This window comes from Dothidotthia symphoricarpi (assembly GCF_010015815.1).
Source record: "Dothidotthia symphoricarpi CBS 119687 unplaced genomic scaffold P153scaffold_30, whole genome shotgun sequence".
Lineage (NCBI taxonomy): Eukaryota > Fungi > Ascomycota > Dothideomycetes > Pleosporales > Dothidotthiaceae > Dothidotthia > Dothidotthia symphoricarpi.
The window spans coordinates 63,074-80,322 of record NW_022985037.1 but is presented as its reverse complement, the minus strand read 5'-3'; the positions used below and the strand labels follow the sequence as shown (position 1 = coordinate 80,322).

Below are 17,249 nucleotides of genomic sequence, written 5' to 3'. Positions count from 1 at the left end.
GACTGATCGCGACTCGAGCTTATTCAACTGGTCGCGCTGTATGTCGTGCCTTGCTGGCCCATCCGTTGTTGACGCAACGCAGTATATATCAATGATTCCAACAATTAGACATCATTCCGGACGACCGATGAGGTTCCCAGATGCCTCCGATACTCGCTTACATCGTCTCATGCATGGCAAACGCTATGGCATCGACAAAACCCTCGACAGACTTTCGTTCTGCGGTCGACCTTTTCGCTCTTTCTGAGACGTTATCCTTTCTGTGCTTGTCCAGCATAGCGCCAGATCGGTACTGACATCCAAACGAATAACCGCGTTCATAAGATGTGGCTGTCCATGATCCTTTCGCTCCTACGGGGAGCTTTACACACACGAAGTCGTTTTCCTCGAGGCAATGAGTGTTCCGAAACAATACGTTGCTTTGTGTGCCATCGCCGTTGACGCTATCGCTATGACCCGTCAGTAGCACGCGCACCTACCCGCAGATCATTCCTAACAGGGCGTTCGAGCAACAAGCGAACACTCGCGTCCGTCTGGAAGACTGGAACAATGCCACAAAAAGGGATTTACATTTTTGGAAAGCCGCTATGGACGATATCAATAGCAAGCACTTGAAAATTCCCCTCATGAACTCGCAACTTTGAGGGCTGTTCTGACTCCAGTTGCGTCTGCCATGTTACCAGCTCAAGCGGAAAAGAGACTCTATCTTGAGATTCCATACTCGTCAGCATGCTACCCGTTTTGAAGGTCACATCTAAACCTTGCCTTTTCATCATATAGAACCATCTCGCATTGCTCTATCGCGTACACCACACGTCTGGACTGCCACACGGCGCGCTCGTCGATTGTTGTGTCGCGTCTCCGCGTTTCAGGGTCTTGCAGCTCAGCTTTTCACTGCGCCGTCACCAGGTCTTGGCTTGCAGCTCGCATAATAAGAAGATCCACCGTCACCTCGACTTCTGTAGCTCACCTCTACACTCGTTTTTGAATCTTCTGAGACCTACACACTTGTCTCTCTTTCTTGGCTGCATCCACACAGTCCTGTCTCTTGTCGTCACTTTGCTTGTTCGTTTCATGGTCTTCTGCTGTCTTGTCCGTATCTTGTAGGGTTGTAGGCCTCATTGCACTTTTTTTCACGTTGTACTAAGAGAAAAAGATCGTTCAACAGGCTGTAAGAATGTCAAGCCTCGAAAGCGAGCTTTTGGCTCTCCTCCCTCATTCTCCACCGCCCTCTCCCGCAGCTGGCACACGCATGACTCGCTCCCAAGCTCGTGTTGGACATCAAACAACCACAAACAAGCCCTCTTTGAGGAAGCGCGACCGCAACTCGAAAACCGCGGAGTTCAACGTCTATGTCGATCCTCAAACGGAAAATGGCCTTCCTACACCTCCGCTGAAGAAGCCCAAGAGGATCTCCCGCAGTCCCTTGTCGGTCAGAACCGGCTCTCCGAACATCTCACCAGCGCCATCTCCGCTTGGTCCTGATACCCCGTTTCCATATTCGCCCGCGGACCCCTTCTGGTGCGACAAAGAGAACTACGACCGCCGCACTTACTACCTAACACCCCCTTCCACCCCGGGTGGCCCGTCGCCTAGACAGTCCCCATTCTCTACTCCGTCCTCTGCCTCTTCACCGCCGTCTGCGCCTTCACCGTCGCCTGCGCCTTCACCGTCGCCTGCGCCTCCCCCACCTCCTAACCCACCATCCCGCCGCTCTACGATCATAGTAGCCCGTCGTCCATCAACTGTTTCTGCTGACACGCCGGCTCCCAAGAACATGACATTGTACAGCTTGCTTGGGCTCAACGACAGCAAGGCGAGCGACAAGAAGATTCGAATGGCGTACAAGAAGATGGCCATGAAGTACCACCCGGACAGGGCCGATCAGGAAGAACGATGTGCCGCCACGCTCCGCATGCAGCGCGTGAACGCCGCGAGGGATGTCCTGTTGGACCAGAAGCGCCGCAAGGCCTATCACCAGAACGGACAGCTACCATGGTCTATGTGAGTACAACTGTTTAACTGGCGATGATTTGGTGTCTATCTTTTGAGCGAATGATAGTGGGCGTTTGCTTTTTGAAGGTATTTGGTGGGGGTGTTTGCTGCTTGGGGTTCTGAACGGCATGCATGGAAGGCGTGAAAAGTTTCATTTTGTCGAATCGCTCACACGCGCGCCCGGTACATTACCTGGGTCCACGTCTGTCTGGGAGCCATGATTGTGTTATTTCCAGCATCAGTTCATCAAAATTTGGCGGCACTGCATTGCTTGTTTTTGACCTTGGGGGATGATGCTGGGGATTACCTATCAAACTTGTCCACAAGTTTAGTAGGTCGTTATCGCCAACACGATGGAAGGAATGTCAGGCAAGTGCAAAGGTGTCAAAGAGTTGCGTTCAATCAGGGCTTGCGTTATCTTACAATCAACATGTATTATCATAACCCTTCACTGTGACCTATCACGCTGTGACCTCGTCGTATTTATAGTCCCTCTTCAACCGAACAATGACTTGCCATGACGAACCAGCTCATCCTCACGCCCTCGTTTGGGACTAATCGCTCAATGCTACGAGAATACATCTCCCTCCCACTCACTTCCCCTCACCTCAACGAAGTTTCCATGCTGTGTCGCCCGATCACATGCATGCTGTTCCACATCAACTTCCCTCCTCTCACAACAGTCATGTGGTGCGCACGAGTTCGATAAGGCCCGGCTTCGGTCGCTGGTGAATGTTGGAGTTCAACTCGCAACCCACCTTGAATTAAGTGAGCATCTTCCAGCCCATCTTCCCAAATAGGAGCCGAGATTCCCGGGTCGCATTCTGACACAAGCTCGTAGCGATATATCGTAGCCTTCGTATGCGTTGAATCGTGCCTCTAATCATAGTCCGAAGGTCCGTCGATCCTCGTCAGGTGGCTCCTCGAATGGCGCATGAGCATGGGATTTGGAGATCGTGGTTCGGTACTGGCATTTAACCACTTGATTTCGAATCTCATTGTCGATGAATCATATGGGTTGGAACACGTTTGCTGGGATTGATTTCGACACCAAGCATCCATGCGAGGTTGGGTTGACGAAAGCGTATCACTCTCCGAACACTGGGTACGGTGGAATCTATCGCAATACAAGTTCCTTGATTGCAGATCATGGGTGCTGGACTTGCTTCCCCATGACATGGGCCGAGTTCTCTACAGAAGCTTTTGATGTGGTTGATTGTGCTTTGCCTCGATTCGGCAAACTCCCAACGACAACAACTGCTTCTAGAGGTGCAAGCTCTTCTTGACTATTGTTATCACCTTCCCACAGCGTATTCGCCCCAGAAAGTCCCCCTCGTGATTCTGAGCTCATCATGCCTTTCAACTTGATGGCCTTGTCGCCACCATGCGTGCTCGAGCGTTGTCCGGAGTGTTTGATATATCCTTGCGTATTGTAGGCAGGGGTCTGAGTGTTGTGGCGTCCGCGAAATAGGGCGAAAAAGGCAGGGCAACATCCGATGATAATAGCTACGGTAGTCTCGAGGATTGTCCATAGCGTCATCCATTTAGGTTCCACGTGCTGGGTACTATGAGCACCCATAGTAGCGACTCGAATAGTGGCAAATGCAATACAAACAAATCCGCTACTGAACAATATTCGTATGCAAATCTTTTGTGCGCGTTGAATTCTCAAGTTCCACACAAGGCGGAGAGGTAAGAACATGACTATCATAGATTGTCAGTATACATGATCGTTTGCCAGCCGAAAAAGGGTTGAAGGGTTTGACGTACTCAATAGGTCTGTCACAATATCAACCGCGTATGCGAAATATATGCAGAACATGGTGTCCCATACGTCTGCTGCCGTGTTACATTCGGCGAGTGTGAAGAAAGCATGCATATCTTCGCAGACATGTGTACTGACGGCGACGACGCTTACAAGCGCCTAGAAAGGCGTCAAGTCAGCACTTTGACCGTCTTTCCTTGTGAGGATCAGACTTACCAGAAAGCAAATTATAACGACACACCACCATAACTTCATATAAAAGCTCGGCAGACCAGTCATCAAATTCCTGTACAGTGCGAGTAGTGAGAATTTGACCGCCCACAGGCACAACCAAAAGCAGATCTGCGCTGCATAAATAACTCTTGTCATGTATGCCGCGTCTGCTGTGAGCTCCAGATAGGGAGGTATTTCCCCCAGTGCAACGTCGGTGATGGTGTATATGTGAGGGGTGGCAGCAATGAACAGGGCAGACATGACGATGTGGAATACGAAAGCGGCGTAAATGAAGTAGTCTTGGAGTTCCAGCTTCTTTCGCCGCATGACTTGGACTGTTGCACGAGTGACAACAACCACCAAGACCAAAGCAATCATGGCCACAGCCGTTCCAAGTAACTCCTCTTTTGTCACCGTAGTCCTGGAGGCGGGAAGCTTGGCCGAAGACATGACGGGAGTTTGGAAACGAGTAAATCCCAGCCCAAAATGATGACAACGTTCCGGAAGGCGTGATTAGAAGTATGATAGAGAGTGATGGAAACTCTGACAACGAGGGGTTTTGTCTGCGTAATTCTGACACATTCGAAGTCTTGTTCGTGACACGGATCGTCAATTTTCGTTTTCCAATCGTCCATGAGCACCCTTAAGGATGAACACTACCTACTGGCCATGTGACACTCTCGCTTGCCCGATGCGAGCGAAGAGCGGTTGAAATCCGAAGCGAGATGACGACTTTGAGGCACAGTCGTAGCCGCAGGATCTAGGGCTGATGGGAATTGAAATGTTTGCGTGTCGAGCCAGTGAAAAAGTCCCCGGACAGTAGCTAGAGTTAGGATCGGTTTTGTAAGAATGGAAAGCTACTTGCTCCCTAAAAACTAGACACGGAGAAGAAAAGGCAATTAGACTTAGCTTACAAATTGTACGCCAATGTTACAGACTCGAAAAAGTAAACATGGTCGCGCTTGGGAGGCCCATACGATGGTGGCTGGCTGAAAAAGAAACAATTGAGTTCCGCGGATCTAGCGCCTCGCGCTTAAACTTTGTCTAAGCGCGTCAAAATCGACTGACATATTCATCCAGCAGACGATGTTTAGTCGCATTGACATAACCACGATGTTCGAGTCGCATGTTCGGTTCCAAAACCGTTGTGACGATCATGCATTGTGGGAGCTCTAACGATGCTGCTGAGCCTTCCTGGACAAGAGAACCTTGCAGATTCCCACTGAATAACTACTTCTGGGCGAATCAGGTTTGAGTTCAACCATCATGCAGGATCTGTTCACCCTCTCACGCCTTGTCAACGGCAGCGGTTAACCACCACCCACATAAGTATTAACCACCACCCACATAAGACTTCATAGTGGCTGTTTCAGCCAACAAGATTGCGCCAAGAAAGACCCACCTCCTAAAATAGTATAGACTCTCTTAGCATCATCTCCTCCGTTCACGAACAAGCTCTTCTCCTCCCATTTTCTACCCATACTTGGGTAGAAAAGTGTCAATTTTTTTTAATAGACTGACTAGAATGGTAAACTTCTGATAATTCTGGGTTTCAGAAATTAAAAATTGGCCCAAAATTGATGAGTTTCTGGGTCTCGAAAATGGTGACTTATGTGGGTGGTGAGTAATACTTATGTGGGTGGTGGTTAACCGCTGCCCTTGTCAACCGTCAGGTTTTTCTGATTTTCCACAAATGTAGTATAACGCAACAGTTGTGGCGTCTATCCCGCACAAGGATACCCCTTGCCTATCGCCTTAACTGCTCGCCTGCATGAAAAACGATACAACCCGTCACAAATTAGGTCATGTCTTTTCAACTCCTGTCTACACATGTCATATGGAGTGACGCTGGCGAGATGACTTACTTTTAGTTTCTTGGAGCATCCAACTCTTAGATGTAGTAAGAACTAGGCTAACGTCGCGCTTAATGGTCGGTCCCATTCTCCTGCAATCGCGCGGCTCAGCAACCACGCCACCGGGATGTGGTCAAAGACCTTCGTTCGCCGACCACTATTCCCGGCGTCTCCGTAGTTCGCAAGTGACGGAAGCTAGTCACGTCGTCTCCCTTTCGGCTCCGCCTATCAGGCTCTCCGCAAGTGTAAGAGCGGGAAGTAAAGCGCTATCCTCGCGGCTCTGAAAAGCCACAAAACCACACAAATACAATTTAGAGAACTAGTGTGCTGGGCAGGTACTGCTAAAAATCTGGGCATGACTCCTACACTAATCTTGGATGGAGTTGTTAAGTCATGCCAAGATGGCACCGCACCTTAGTTCTGATTATCTTAACTAGCCGGTAGTCAGGTACGAATCACTGAATCGATAGAGTTCGGCATAAGCGAAACTAGTTTCGAGACTTAACTCTAATGTCCGTACAATCCCCCTACTCACGGCCCTGAACAAGACACGATCGGCAGGCAAACTACCAATAAACGGCGAATTTCAATATTGATCACTTCCACCATGAGCGTGTAATCCACCTCCACAGTAAACACAGCAGACTCTTCCTCAAAGTGCGTGTACTTCCCGATATCGCTTTGACAATGAAGCTCATTGTCATGCCAGCGAGTCTTCGAAGTAGTTACGCTCACTCGTTATCGGAGAACACTCAACAGGAAGGTTTGCTGTAGTCTTCGCAGAGGAAATTTCGGTGTGGGCAGATTCTGTACGCCACTAACCAGCAAGAAATATCTCACGTTTATACACGGCAATTGGAAATAACTGGTTGGGAATTCGTTTTTCAAAACTTGAGTACACCACCTCATACATTGAAGTCGAGGCTTTGTACACTTGAGGGTATGAGTTTGGGTGGCACAAACGAAGTTGTAAGCACCCTCCGCTCATTCGCTACCTGCTATCTTACCTTAAACACCCAGTCCATCAAGCATGAACTCTTATTCCAGGGCGATACACCATAGGTGATAATTTGAAAGTTGTCACGAGAGCAGATAACCATGGATGGGCGCAGATGGCATTTTCGAATAATGTCTAACTTCCTCCTGAATGCTATTCAACATATATTCCAACAGAAATCAGCTATGAGATGATCAGATCACCCAAGCTCAGCGCGGTCCTCCAAATGCATAGCCTCGCTGCCCATCGCTCAGTTCTTTTTTCACGATACTCGATGCCCAGCTTATGGTACCCAAAGTGTCATGAAAGTTGAGTAGAAGCATCCTCCGTTTGCTCTCAGTCTTCATCCTCGTCAACATCCAAGCTTCCATGCTCACCCTTGCGCTCGGGCCCGTCGGTGCGACATCGACAAAGTTTGCCTTGCTCTATATATTCCTAGTGTAATTGTTAGTTCCTGTATGCAAAAAATCCGAGCCGTGGAACTTACGCGTTTCTTGTTCAAAACGAGAAGTAACCAGGCGTCCAGAGAGAACTCGGTACAACTGTCACACCCATAGAGCAATACTGTCGGGCCAAAGGAGATGGAGAAGTGAACCTGAACTGACCAATTGGCAACCTTGAGCTGGCGAAGTACGAAGTACAATGGTCGCATGTTTCTGAAAAACGAAGCGATATCATTCTTCTTTTTACAGAAGAAGATCATCATAGCTTGTCTGCAAGTCTGTCTCCCGCAGGAGCCCATTGTATACGGTGGTTCGTTGTGTCTGAACAAGGGTTTAACGACAACATTGAGTTCGGCGTTATGCTTGACTTCGAGCAAGCTAGTGAAGTTGTCAGAAACGCTTTGGAGATGAAAGTCTTCTTCTTTGATCACGATGCATATGCTGCGAAGATGGTCGAATGGCCGGATACCAAGGCCCCACTTGTCTCGGCTGAAGTAATCCCTCAAGTCCACTCTGGCGATGAGATCTTCGTCGATATATGACATGTTGTACCATGTCTCCATGAGCTCGCGCAACATGCCTTGTCCCACGTATTTTTCCTGGTGAAAGTGACAGCCGGTGATGGGATCGCGGCGCTTCAGTTCCCATCTTATACCACCAGGATTCGAGGAGGTTGGTACACAACGGTTGTAATCCATGGTGCTGTCTTCCATGACGTTTTTGTGTATCATATCGCGGAGTTCTCGGGGTAGAGAATGGAACATCTGATCGCACAGAGCTCGGAGCCAAAGATTCTGAAATGTCTTACGATAAGCGGCTTCGCGACTCGTGTGATGTTTGCGAAAGACATATGCTGTCTCTCTCATCTCAGCTTCCTGATTAACAAGCTTGTCGAGTCGCTTGCGTAACGCATAGTTGTCACTGTTCGCAGCATGTTCCCGGAGCTGTCTGCGGATGAGGTTGCTGTCGTCTCGCAGTGTCTTGCGCTTTTCTTTGGCCTCACTGAGCTCAATCTCCAGCTCTTTCCCCATCGCGACGACCCTGGGTGGACTAGGGTCAGTGGCTGTGTCGCAATCATGCTAGAGGTGAAGACTTACACGAGCAGTCGCTTCCGTGCCTTCTCTACCTGCACTGCGGCGTCGTAGCCCTCCTGTAAGGCTAGCCAATCCATTGCAGATTGGGGTTTCGAAGAGCAAGGGTTGAAGTTGTGATTGTGGACGTGGTTGTTGGTCGAACAAAACAACTGAGGTGGTGGGGTGCGAAGGTAATACTGGAGAGGCAAGAGCACCTCGTGCGGTCACCTGTTAATGCCCAGTGAGGCTTAGCGGTGTTTGCAAAGTGAAGTGAAAGTGAGCTGGGAACCAGTGAGACAACATGACTGAGCTGAATCCTAGGGAGCGTTTCGTGTGACTGTTTACTGGTACTGTTGTATCGTGGATCCGAATGGTATGGATGCCGTATAGTGATTACAAGTGAGAAGATTGTCGGATCACAAGACATTTTGTCCACACATGTAGGAAAAAGCACTAAATTAGACTCGATTCTCGAAAGACAAGCTGAAAATTTGGAAGATATGATGGGCAACTGTAGAAAGACTTTCACTTCATTGGACTCGTGGGACAAGGAGCTATACGTTTCCCTTGACATGATGCCAAGGGACTTGAAGACATTTGAAGCAGGTTCTTGAATCAATATCTATCCAACGAGCTGAATGAAAAGGGTATTGAGATTGTAGACTAGACCCAAGATACGAAAGGGTTTTGGTTTCGTGTTGGCCAATTCTCTGCGCCGGTGTGCTTTTTTCTACGTTCATGCAGGGTTCTCATACGCGATAGCTACGTCATAGCATAACGTTCGCTTGGAGTCGGGGAGATCCTCTTAGACGACGTTGGGCATAGCATGAGTATAGGTGGGTGGGTAATCGCAATAGAGTTTGCGAATTGATAGTTTGGCGGAAGTGCCTCAATGCATATGCTCGACGTGTGCATTTCTCAATGGCTCACGACGCAGCTGAGGGAAGGTGAACGGACGGGGAAATGCATGTGCTGTCATCTGTCTTGCATGAACTAGAATGGATAGTATGTACCTCCCCCAGTTCTCGGCACCTCAAGCAGCAGGAACGGCTGGCAGAGCAGCAGCTGCCAATTCTGTTCTTATTAGTGCCGCTCAAGCGTCGAGCCAACATCGTCACCAACACCAACATAGTTTACCAGCTTTATCCATAGACGCGTTCGGGCCGATGTAGCTTCTGGAACAGCCCCAGTGTTCTTCTGAGATGGCGGTCCCCACCTCTGCTAGCGCTGCCGCAAGCGAACAGCGAGCTCACCCCCCTGGCCATGGCATCAGAGCTCCATCGAGCCTGCACAGAAAGTTGCCCGCGCCATCGACGCCGACGTCAGCCCTCCGGCGCAATATGGCCTCGAATGTCTCCGCTTCCACCACCAAAGACGCGTCCAGACGCTTGGCTGCGACGCCGACCAGCACGCCTACTGCCGGCGCTCGACGGCCAATAGCGCCAACGCGTACCTCGACGGCTTCAACACCCTCGGTCAAATCCTTCGTGAACGCAACGCCCCGCGCCAGCACCGTCGGCATCAGCGTGAACAAGGCGGCGACGCGTCCGGTCACGGCGACAGCGCGGCGAATAGGGTCGGCCTCGAAGACGGGCTCGTCTGATGCTGAGCCAGATCTTTCGTCGGTGACGTCGGGGGACGAGAACAAGAAGCCAGCTGTGCGAAGGAGCACGGGACTGGCCAACGCCGCATCGCGACCATCACCCGCCAAGACTCCTTCCAGAGCGACGCCGACGGGTTCTGCGGCAAGTGCTGCCAAAAGGGCCCCAGCCACGTCACGCTCGGCCGGGGAAGGCTCGACACCCCGCGCATCGTCCCGTGCCTCGCTTGGCCCGCCAACTGCCAGATCGGCCATAGTCCGTCCTCCGTCGAGTGTCAGAGGGACATTCAGGGCGCCAGCTGTCCGTCCAAAGGCCGTCTTCACCGCTGGCAACACCTCTCCACTGCCGGAGACGCCCCTGTCAGAGCTGTGAGTGGCATTGTATAACATGCGAGACAGTGCTGACACCATCACCCAGCGACGACCCCATCGACTTCCCTCCCCGCAGCTATGCCCACCTCAGAGACAAGGCCGCCTCCGACGCCGAAATCGAGATGCGCAAGAACGCTCTCGACACTGTAAAAGCGGCGCAGGAGAGGCTCGGCAACGAGACGCCCCGGCCAGATACTGCCCCCAACGGCTCCAAGGAACCCGATTTTGACTCTAAGCGACGAAGCGTCCAGATTATGCAGGATTTCTTCAAGGAGACGACTGTCCGCGAAACGCTGCAAGAGCAGTGCGACGACCTCACTCGTGAAGTCGACAATCTGCAAACAGAGAAAGCGAAGCTCAAAAAACAGTTGGCCGATGCGCAGGCCACCATTGCAGAAAAGGGTAGCACCGAATCCTCTATACACCAAACAGAAAACACTGCCCTTGTGGACAAAATGGGGGAGATGGAGCAAAAGTTCGCCCAGGAGACAAAGGAGCTGGAACAGCAGAGCCAGAAACTCGAGGAGGAGAAGCAGGCTGCCCAGGACCGGGAGGCTGCTGAGGCCAACCGGGCTGGAGAACTTCAGCAGGTACTCGACGACCTCAACGTTGAGCTGGAGCGCCAGGGACGCGAGTGGGACGCTGAGAAGAAACAGCTGGTGGACCAAGCTGCACAGATCGACCGACTCACAAAGGAAGCGGCGGCGTTGAAGACCGAGCGAGACGTGCTTTCGAAGGAGGTGGCGGATGCCAGAGAATCTCTCAACATCCTGCAGGCCAAGATATCGGACCTGGAGCAGAGCCATTCAGACGACCTGGACTCACGGGACGAGAAGATCAATACCCTCACAACAACCGTCGAAGAACTGCGATCAGAAGTCGCCGCCTCGGAGCAACGGCACAGCGATGCATTGGAGGAAGCGCAGCGGGCACTCGAGTCCAAATCCTCCGAAACCTCCGCTATCGTCGAAGAGCTCCAAGATAAGGTTCAATCACTTCAACAACAGCATACGGAGGAGCTACGCTTGAAAGATGAGGCAATCGCATATCGTGCGCAGGCTGAGAAAGAACTACACGATGACATCACCCAGCTCCAGCAGCGAGCAAACAAATCTTACGCAGACCTCGAGAAGGAGCGCAGAGGACATGCAGAGCACCTGGAGGAAATGATCATGGAATTGCAACAAGACGCCCAAGAGGAACTACAGATCAAGGAAGAAGAGCTTGAAGGTCATCTCAAAGCCATCGACGACCTTCAAGAGCAGGTCAAGTCCCTTCAGCAAGGCGAGACCGACGGCAGTAGAGTCGCGCAAGAACTCCACGAGAAGATTGAGGACCTGAAGAAGTCGCACGAAGAAGCGTTACAGATCAAGGCTAGTGAAAATGACGAGCTCATCCAACAGCTCGACGCAATCAACGAACAACTCAGCACGGATGCGGTTGAGGCCGAGCGGCTCAAGGAAGAAGCTGAGGGCCTCCGCAGGACTCTCCAAACACTCGAGCAAGCCTCGCAACAGGAGGAGTCGCAACACGCTGTAAGTGTCACTAGGGTGCAAGCGGAGTTAAACGAAGCCAAGAAGAAGTTGGACTCTGTTCAGGCAGAACGGGACCAGGCCAAGAAGAAGGCGGATTCCTACAAGACCGAGTTGGACACCACACAGCATAGACACGGACAATATCTCCGAATCCTTGGCGAAGACCACGACGCTGAGATCGAGTCTCTGCGAGCTGATCTGGAGGGTGATGCGAAGAACCGTCTGCACAAACTTCAAGCTGAATACGACTCACTCGTTGACCAGAAGAACGCGGCTCTGAAAGATCATGACAAGGCATATGCCGAACGGACACATGAGCTCGAAGAGTTGAAAAAGGAACTGTCAACTGTGAAGAAGCGATCTGGTTCCACGTCGCAGAGTCTCAACGACGCTCTTGCTAAACGCAAGCAAGTTGAACAGGCCAAATCTGCGCTCGAACAAGTCGAGGCTGGATCGCAGAAACAGATCGTCGACCTCCAGGCTCGTGTTGAATCGCTCACCGGGGACGTCGCGAACCTCCAGGCTCGTTCAGACTCACTGGCCAAGGAGAAGACTGCAATCGAGGAGGCACATGGAAAATCACAGACGCTCGTTGCGGATCTGCAAAGCCGTTTGGAATCATTGACGGAAGATAAGGCTGCTGTCGACGAGGCCCACACGAAAACACAGGCTAGTGTTACGGATCTTCAGGCTCGTTTCGATTCGCTCGCAGAAGAGAAGGCCGCTGTCGAGGAGGCTCTTGCCAAGTCACAAGCTGATGCTACGGATCTACAGGCCAGATACGATACCCTAGTAGAAGAAAAAACTGCCCTCAATGAAGCTCACGCGAGGTCAGAGGTTAGTATTGCGGATTTGCAGGCTCGTTTAGACTCCCTAGCCGAAGACAAAGCTGCTGTCGATGAGGCTCATGCGAAGTCACAGGACAGTGTTGCGGAACTCCAGGCCAGTCACAGTACTCTGTTAGACGATAAGAACGCAGCAGAACAGACGCACAGCCGTACTATCGAAGCTCTCAAGCAGGATTCTGAAAGTACCACAAAACAGGTTCTGGGCGAACTACAAGCCAAGTACGATGCCCTGTTGGATGAGAAGCAGAACCTCGAGGAGGCCCATCGAGCCGAAATCGAGGATGTGCGCAGCGAGCGAGACTCCCTTTCCCTGCAATCCTCGGTGCATGAAAGTGCTTCGAAGACCATCGACGAGTTGCAGGCCAAGTACGACGCTTTGGTCAAGGAGAAGAAGGACAGCGAAGTTGCTCACCAAACTGAGCTTGAGAGTTTACGGTCTGAACGAGACGCTCTTTCGCAGGAGTCGTCGGCTCTAGAGATCACTTCTAGGTCGGTTGAGGAACTGCAAGCCAAGTATGATGAACTACTGGAGGAGAAGAAGAGCCTTGTGGACTCCCACCAAGCTGAGATCGAGGATTTGCGAGTCGAGCGAGATACTTTTTCTGAGCAGTCGTCGATGCTCGAAGATACCTCAAAGAACGTCAGCGAGCTGCAAGCCAAGTACGACCAGCTGCTGGAGGAGAGGAACGACCTTATGAACGCTCATCAAGCCAAGTACGACGATTTATTGAAGGAAAAGATGAGCATCGAAGACGCCCACAAGAACGAACTCGAAAACCTGCAGACCCAACGGGACACACATTCTCAACAACTCTCCGAACTCGAGCAAACCCACGGCGGTATTCTGGCCGAGCAACTCGCCGCACAAGAGACTCGCGTCAAGGATTTGGATACGCAACGAGCGGTACTTGAGCAAACAATGGCCACTCGGTTGGAAGCTTTACAGGACGACAAGGCTACGCTTGAAGTTGAGTTATCAACAGCCCAGAACGAGAAACAGTCCGCTGTCGATGAACTCTTAGCCCTCAGGAAAGAGCTATGCGCAGAGATTGACAGGCTCATGGACCAGTTAGTAGCGAAGGAGCAAGATAGCGCAGTGGCTGAGAAGTACGAAACGCTTCTCGCGGAGTCCAAGTCAGCGGCTCAAGCTCACGCGTCCGATATTGATACGCTCCGGCAGTCACTTGAAGAAGAGCATAGGCGCGCTCTTACGGACCTCCAGTCTCGATACGGCGCGCTTCAACAAATGTTACAAGACGCTGAAGACCGCATCGAACGATTGACAGAGTATCTCTCCACAAGCAATCAAACAAACAACGAAACTCACCAGCAGGAACTCGACGCCTTGCACAAGAAATGCACTGACCTGGCGGAGCGCGAACTCGCGGCTGAGAAAGCGCAAGAAGAAGCCATCTCCCGCCTCATGGCAGACATGCAAGCCAGCCAGTCCGAAGCCGTGCACCACATGCAGAAAAAATACGAGGCCCTCGTCGCAGAACTCCAATCCGCACGGGAGGAACAAGCCGCCGGGATCGCCGACAGCAGAGACGCACAACAGCTCCTGCAGCAGCGCTACGAGACCGCCGTCGTCGAACACGCCCAAGATGTAGAGCGCCTGATGCAGACAATCCAAGACGTACAAAGCGCACGCGACGCAGCCGTCGACGCCGCCCAGGACGCAGAAGACCGTATCGAAACGCTAAAAGGCGAGGTCGTGCGGAAACACCTCGCCCGCATTGAACCCCTGGAAAAGAGCAATGCCGCCCTCGAAGACAAAGTCGAACGTCTACAAGCCATCCTCGCCGCAGGCGACCGCGTCGCGCGCGCAGCCGCCACACTCGACCCGAAGCGCAGCATGGACGCGCTGACGGAAGAAGACGGCGAGGACGAGGGTGGCGTGGGCCTGGGTCTGAACGGGAGTGTGCACGGCGGCGACGGGGATGTGCGTGAAAACGGGATTGGGATTGGGAGCGGGGATGTCGCTGGAACTGTAAGTCGCCTTACCTTTTACATCGTTCTTTATCATGACAAGTATGCTAATACATGACAGTTGGCCGCTATGCAGCAAACCCTCATCCAGCTGCACGAACTCAACAACGACGCTATCGCGGAGAGTCAGCGCACGGCACAGCGTCTCGTGCAGCAGGAGTAGCTTCACCTGCTTTCGAGCGCGGTGGACGTGTGGTGATATTCATGCTGTTGGGGGAAGTAATGTGGAGCACGGGGAAGGTGTCAAGTCGGCGTTATCTGGGCAGTTTTCTTGGGTCGAGGTTTTTGTGAAAGTGCAGGTTGCGATTCGCTGTATACCCTCTGCACTGTATTGTTTTTTGTTAATTCTAGTACATCTGTAATGCGTTGGCATGGCTATATATTCATTGAATTCTTATGGTTCTTTGTGTGTTTGCGATCTAGAAGAGTGGGGTCACGGCTGTAGTATTGGGGTTTTGCGTGGAGTGGGCTGAGATGAGAATTGAACTACACATGTAGGTAACCGAGTTTGAGAAGAGGTTTGGAATGAGCTGGATCGGCATTGAAGAAAACTAGTAACTGTTATCTCGCCCATAAAACACGTCTTTCATCTTTTCATACCAGTGAAGCATAGAGATAGTAATTGAACACGGTATATTATTCACTATCTACACCACCCACTCTACTGCGGCGGGCGAATCGCCTTCCCATCCTCCTGCCAATCATACGTCATGCCAGACTGGCCCTTAGTCAACGCCACATCCCCGGGGCCATCAACCTGCTTCGGCTTCGCATCCGGGTCAAACAGCGTCCCGCTAAGGAAAGTATGAGGAAACCCATGATCGAATTTATACGCGCTCTCCACCTTCTCGATCTCCTCCTCTGTCAGCGACACAGACAGCGCGCCAATACTGCCCTTGAGGTGCGACACCTTGCGCTGTCCGACGAGCGGGAACACATACGGGACCTTCTGCTGCACATACGCGAAGGCGACTTGCAGCAGCTCGCAGCCCTTGGCCTTGGCGATGTCCTCGAGGATCTTGGATACGTGTCTGTCGTGGTCGCCGAGCGGGATGTGCTTGCGGCCTGAGTGGCCCTTCTCGCGCTCCTTGAAGGCCTCTTCGGTCTGGAAGCGGCCCTGGCCGAGGACGCCGTACGGGCAGAGAGCCATGCCTTGCTGACGCGCCATGGGGATGATGTCGCGCTCGAAGTCGCGCATCCCGGCGTTCCACATGCCTTGGTACACGGAGAAGGGGCGCAGGCCGTTGTTCCGCGCGTACTCGTTCGCCATCGATACGACCCAGGCGGGGGTGTCGGAGATGCCGAGATACAGGACCTTGCCCGCGACGACGAGGTCGTTCAGGCTGTGCATGAGCTCTGGGATAGTCGTTGTCGAGTCCCACCAGTGCACGTAGAAGAGGTCGATGTAGGTAGTTTGGAGGTTCTTGAGCGAGTTCTCAAGCGAGAGCTTCATGCTCTTGGACCCGTTGCCGATGTAGTTTGACTGGAGGTGTTCTGGCTTATGGCTCATATATCCGCTGGTGTACTTTGTCGCCAGGACAATGTCGTCGCGGTTCTTGCGGCTCGACATCCATTCTCCCAGCCATTGCTCGGATTCTCCGTCGCGGTACATGTTTGCTGTGTCGATGAAGTTTCCGCCCTCGCTGTAGAAGTGGTCTAGGATGGCAAATGCTTCGTCTTTGCTGCACTCGCCGTATCGGTCTGCGTGCGATTCGCCAAAGGTCATGGACCCGAGGCAGATGGGAGAGACTCGTACTGAGGCATTGGGCGCCAGTTGACGATGGCGAAAGAGAAGAGAGTCCTTGTTGAATGATGGAGACATGTTGGCTGATTTTGCAGGGTATTGGGTATACTGGAAGCTGATGACAGGAAGTGACAGTGTAGCAGCTTCGCGTCGTCGCATATATACGTCTCTTTGCCTAGCTGTGCCACTGATGTCACGTACCGGTATGCCGGCGTGGCCGGGAGCTAAGCATCCTCAAGTTGATCAAATGAAACCTTTCGTTTCGTGTAGCAACTTCTCTGATAGGTCTGCAATGGATACTCAACCGTGGGTCAGGACCATATGTTTATGCTGCTACTGCGGGGTGTTTGTCGGACATTGGCCGGAGACCCGGGGTTAACAGACTAGCGTGTCAGCAGGTTGCAGGCGGGCGTGAACCTTGTCGGCTAAACCAAGGGTAAGAAGAAAAACAACTCCTTCTGCGCGCGATTGCCAACAATAGATCGCTAGGACGTTGGTGGCATTTTGGCATAGATACGTCACTAGACGGAAGTCTCGGATCGCTAACAATCGCTTTTGACACTATCCTATAGTGGTAGATAGTTTCTACGCAAGTTGCCAAGACATGATGAGATGAATCTCAACATTCCTAACATGAGCCGTTTTCGAATTACACTCCCATGATATAGTTTGCGTAGTAGCCTATCTTTCCATCGAGTCCGCATTTGTGACGTCTCGAATACGTGCTACAGCAAATACTTTTGCGTGAGCAGAGCACGCAAAACATCTCATGTAGTTACTGTCAATTTATTAGTCGTCTATTCAGCTTAGATCATAGTGCTG

The 17,249-nt window shown here is 51.8% G+C and overlaps 4 protein-coding genes across 4 annotated transcripts; 1 reads left to right on the top strand and 3 right to left on the bottom strand.

The window, feature by feature from the left end:
• Positions 1 to 1,252: 1,252 nt before the first annotated feature.
• Positions 1,253 to 2,425, top strand: P153DRAFT_351961 (DnaJ-domain-containing protein; the record flags this gene model as incomplete). Its single annotated transcript, XM_033666361.1, has 2 exons — positions 1,253 to 1,580; positions 1,728 to 2,425. 2 exons carry the CDS (start codon positions 1,253 to 1,255, stop codon positions 2,006 to 2,008), a joined length of 609 nt encoding a protein of 202 aa, XP_033517926.1. The 3' UTR covers positions 2,009 to 2,425.
• Positions 2,426 to 3,142: 717 nt separating this feature from the next.
• On the bottom strand, positions 3,143 to 4,300 carry P153DRAFT_303712 (uncharacterized protein; the record flags this gene model as incomplete). Its single annotated transcript, XM_033664536.1, has 3 exons — positions 3,143 to 3,699; positions 3,766 to 3,919; positions 3,977 to 4,300. The coding sequence occupies 3 exons, from the start codon at positions 4,298 to 4,300 to the stop codon at positions 3,143 to 3,145; spliced, it is 1,035 nt and encodes a 344-aa protein (XP_033517925.1).
• Positions 4,301 to 7,101: 2,801 nt separating this feature from the next.
• P153DRAFT_161749 (uncharacterized protein) lies at positions 7,102 to 7,920 on the bottom strand. Its single transcript, XM_033662269.1, has 2 exons — positions 7,311 to 7,920; positions 7,102 to 7,258 (listed from the first exon to the last, which is right to left on the bottom strand). The coding sequence occupies exons 1-2, from the start codon at positions 7,842 to 7,844 to the stop codon at positions 7,160 to 7,162; spliced, it is 633 nt and encodes a 210-aa protein (XP_033517924.1). The 5' UTR covers positions 7,845 to 7,920; the 3' UTR covers positions 7,102 to 7,159.
• Positions 7,921 to 15,308: 7,388 nt separating this feature from the next.
• Positions 15,309 to 16,877, bottom strand: P153DRAFT_371589 (Aldo/keto reductase). The gene has a single exon (XM_033669295.1). It carries the CDS (start codon positions 16,503 to 16,505, stop codon positions 15,345 to 15,347), a length of 1,161 nt encoding a protein of 386 aa, XP_033517923.1. The 5' UTR covers positions 16,506 to 16,877; the 3' UTR covers positions 15,309 to 15,344.
• Positions 16,878 to 17,249: the final 372 nt, after the last annotated feature.

Coding starts and splice junctions, on each gene's coding strand:
- P153DRAFT_161749 (XM_033662269.1), bottom strand. CDS start 7,844: ATGTTGCGCGAGCTCATGGAGACATGGTACAACATGTCATATATCGAC. Junction 7,259..7,310: donor TCGTTTTGAACAAGAAACGC/GTAAGTTCCACG, acceptor CAATTACACTAG/GAATATATAGAGCAAGGCAA.
- P153DRAFT_371589 (XM_033669295.1), bottom strand. CDS start 16,505: ATGTCTCCATCATTCAACAAGGACTCTCTTCTCTTTCGCCATCGTCAA.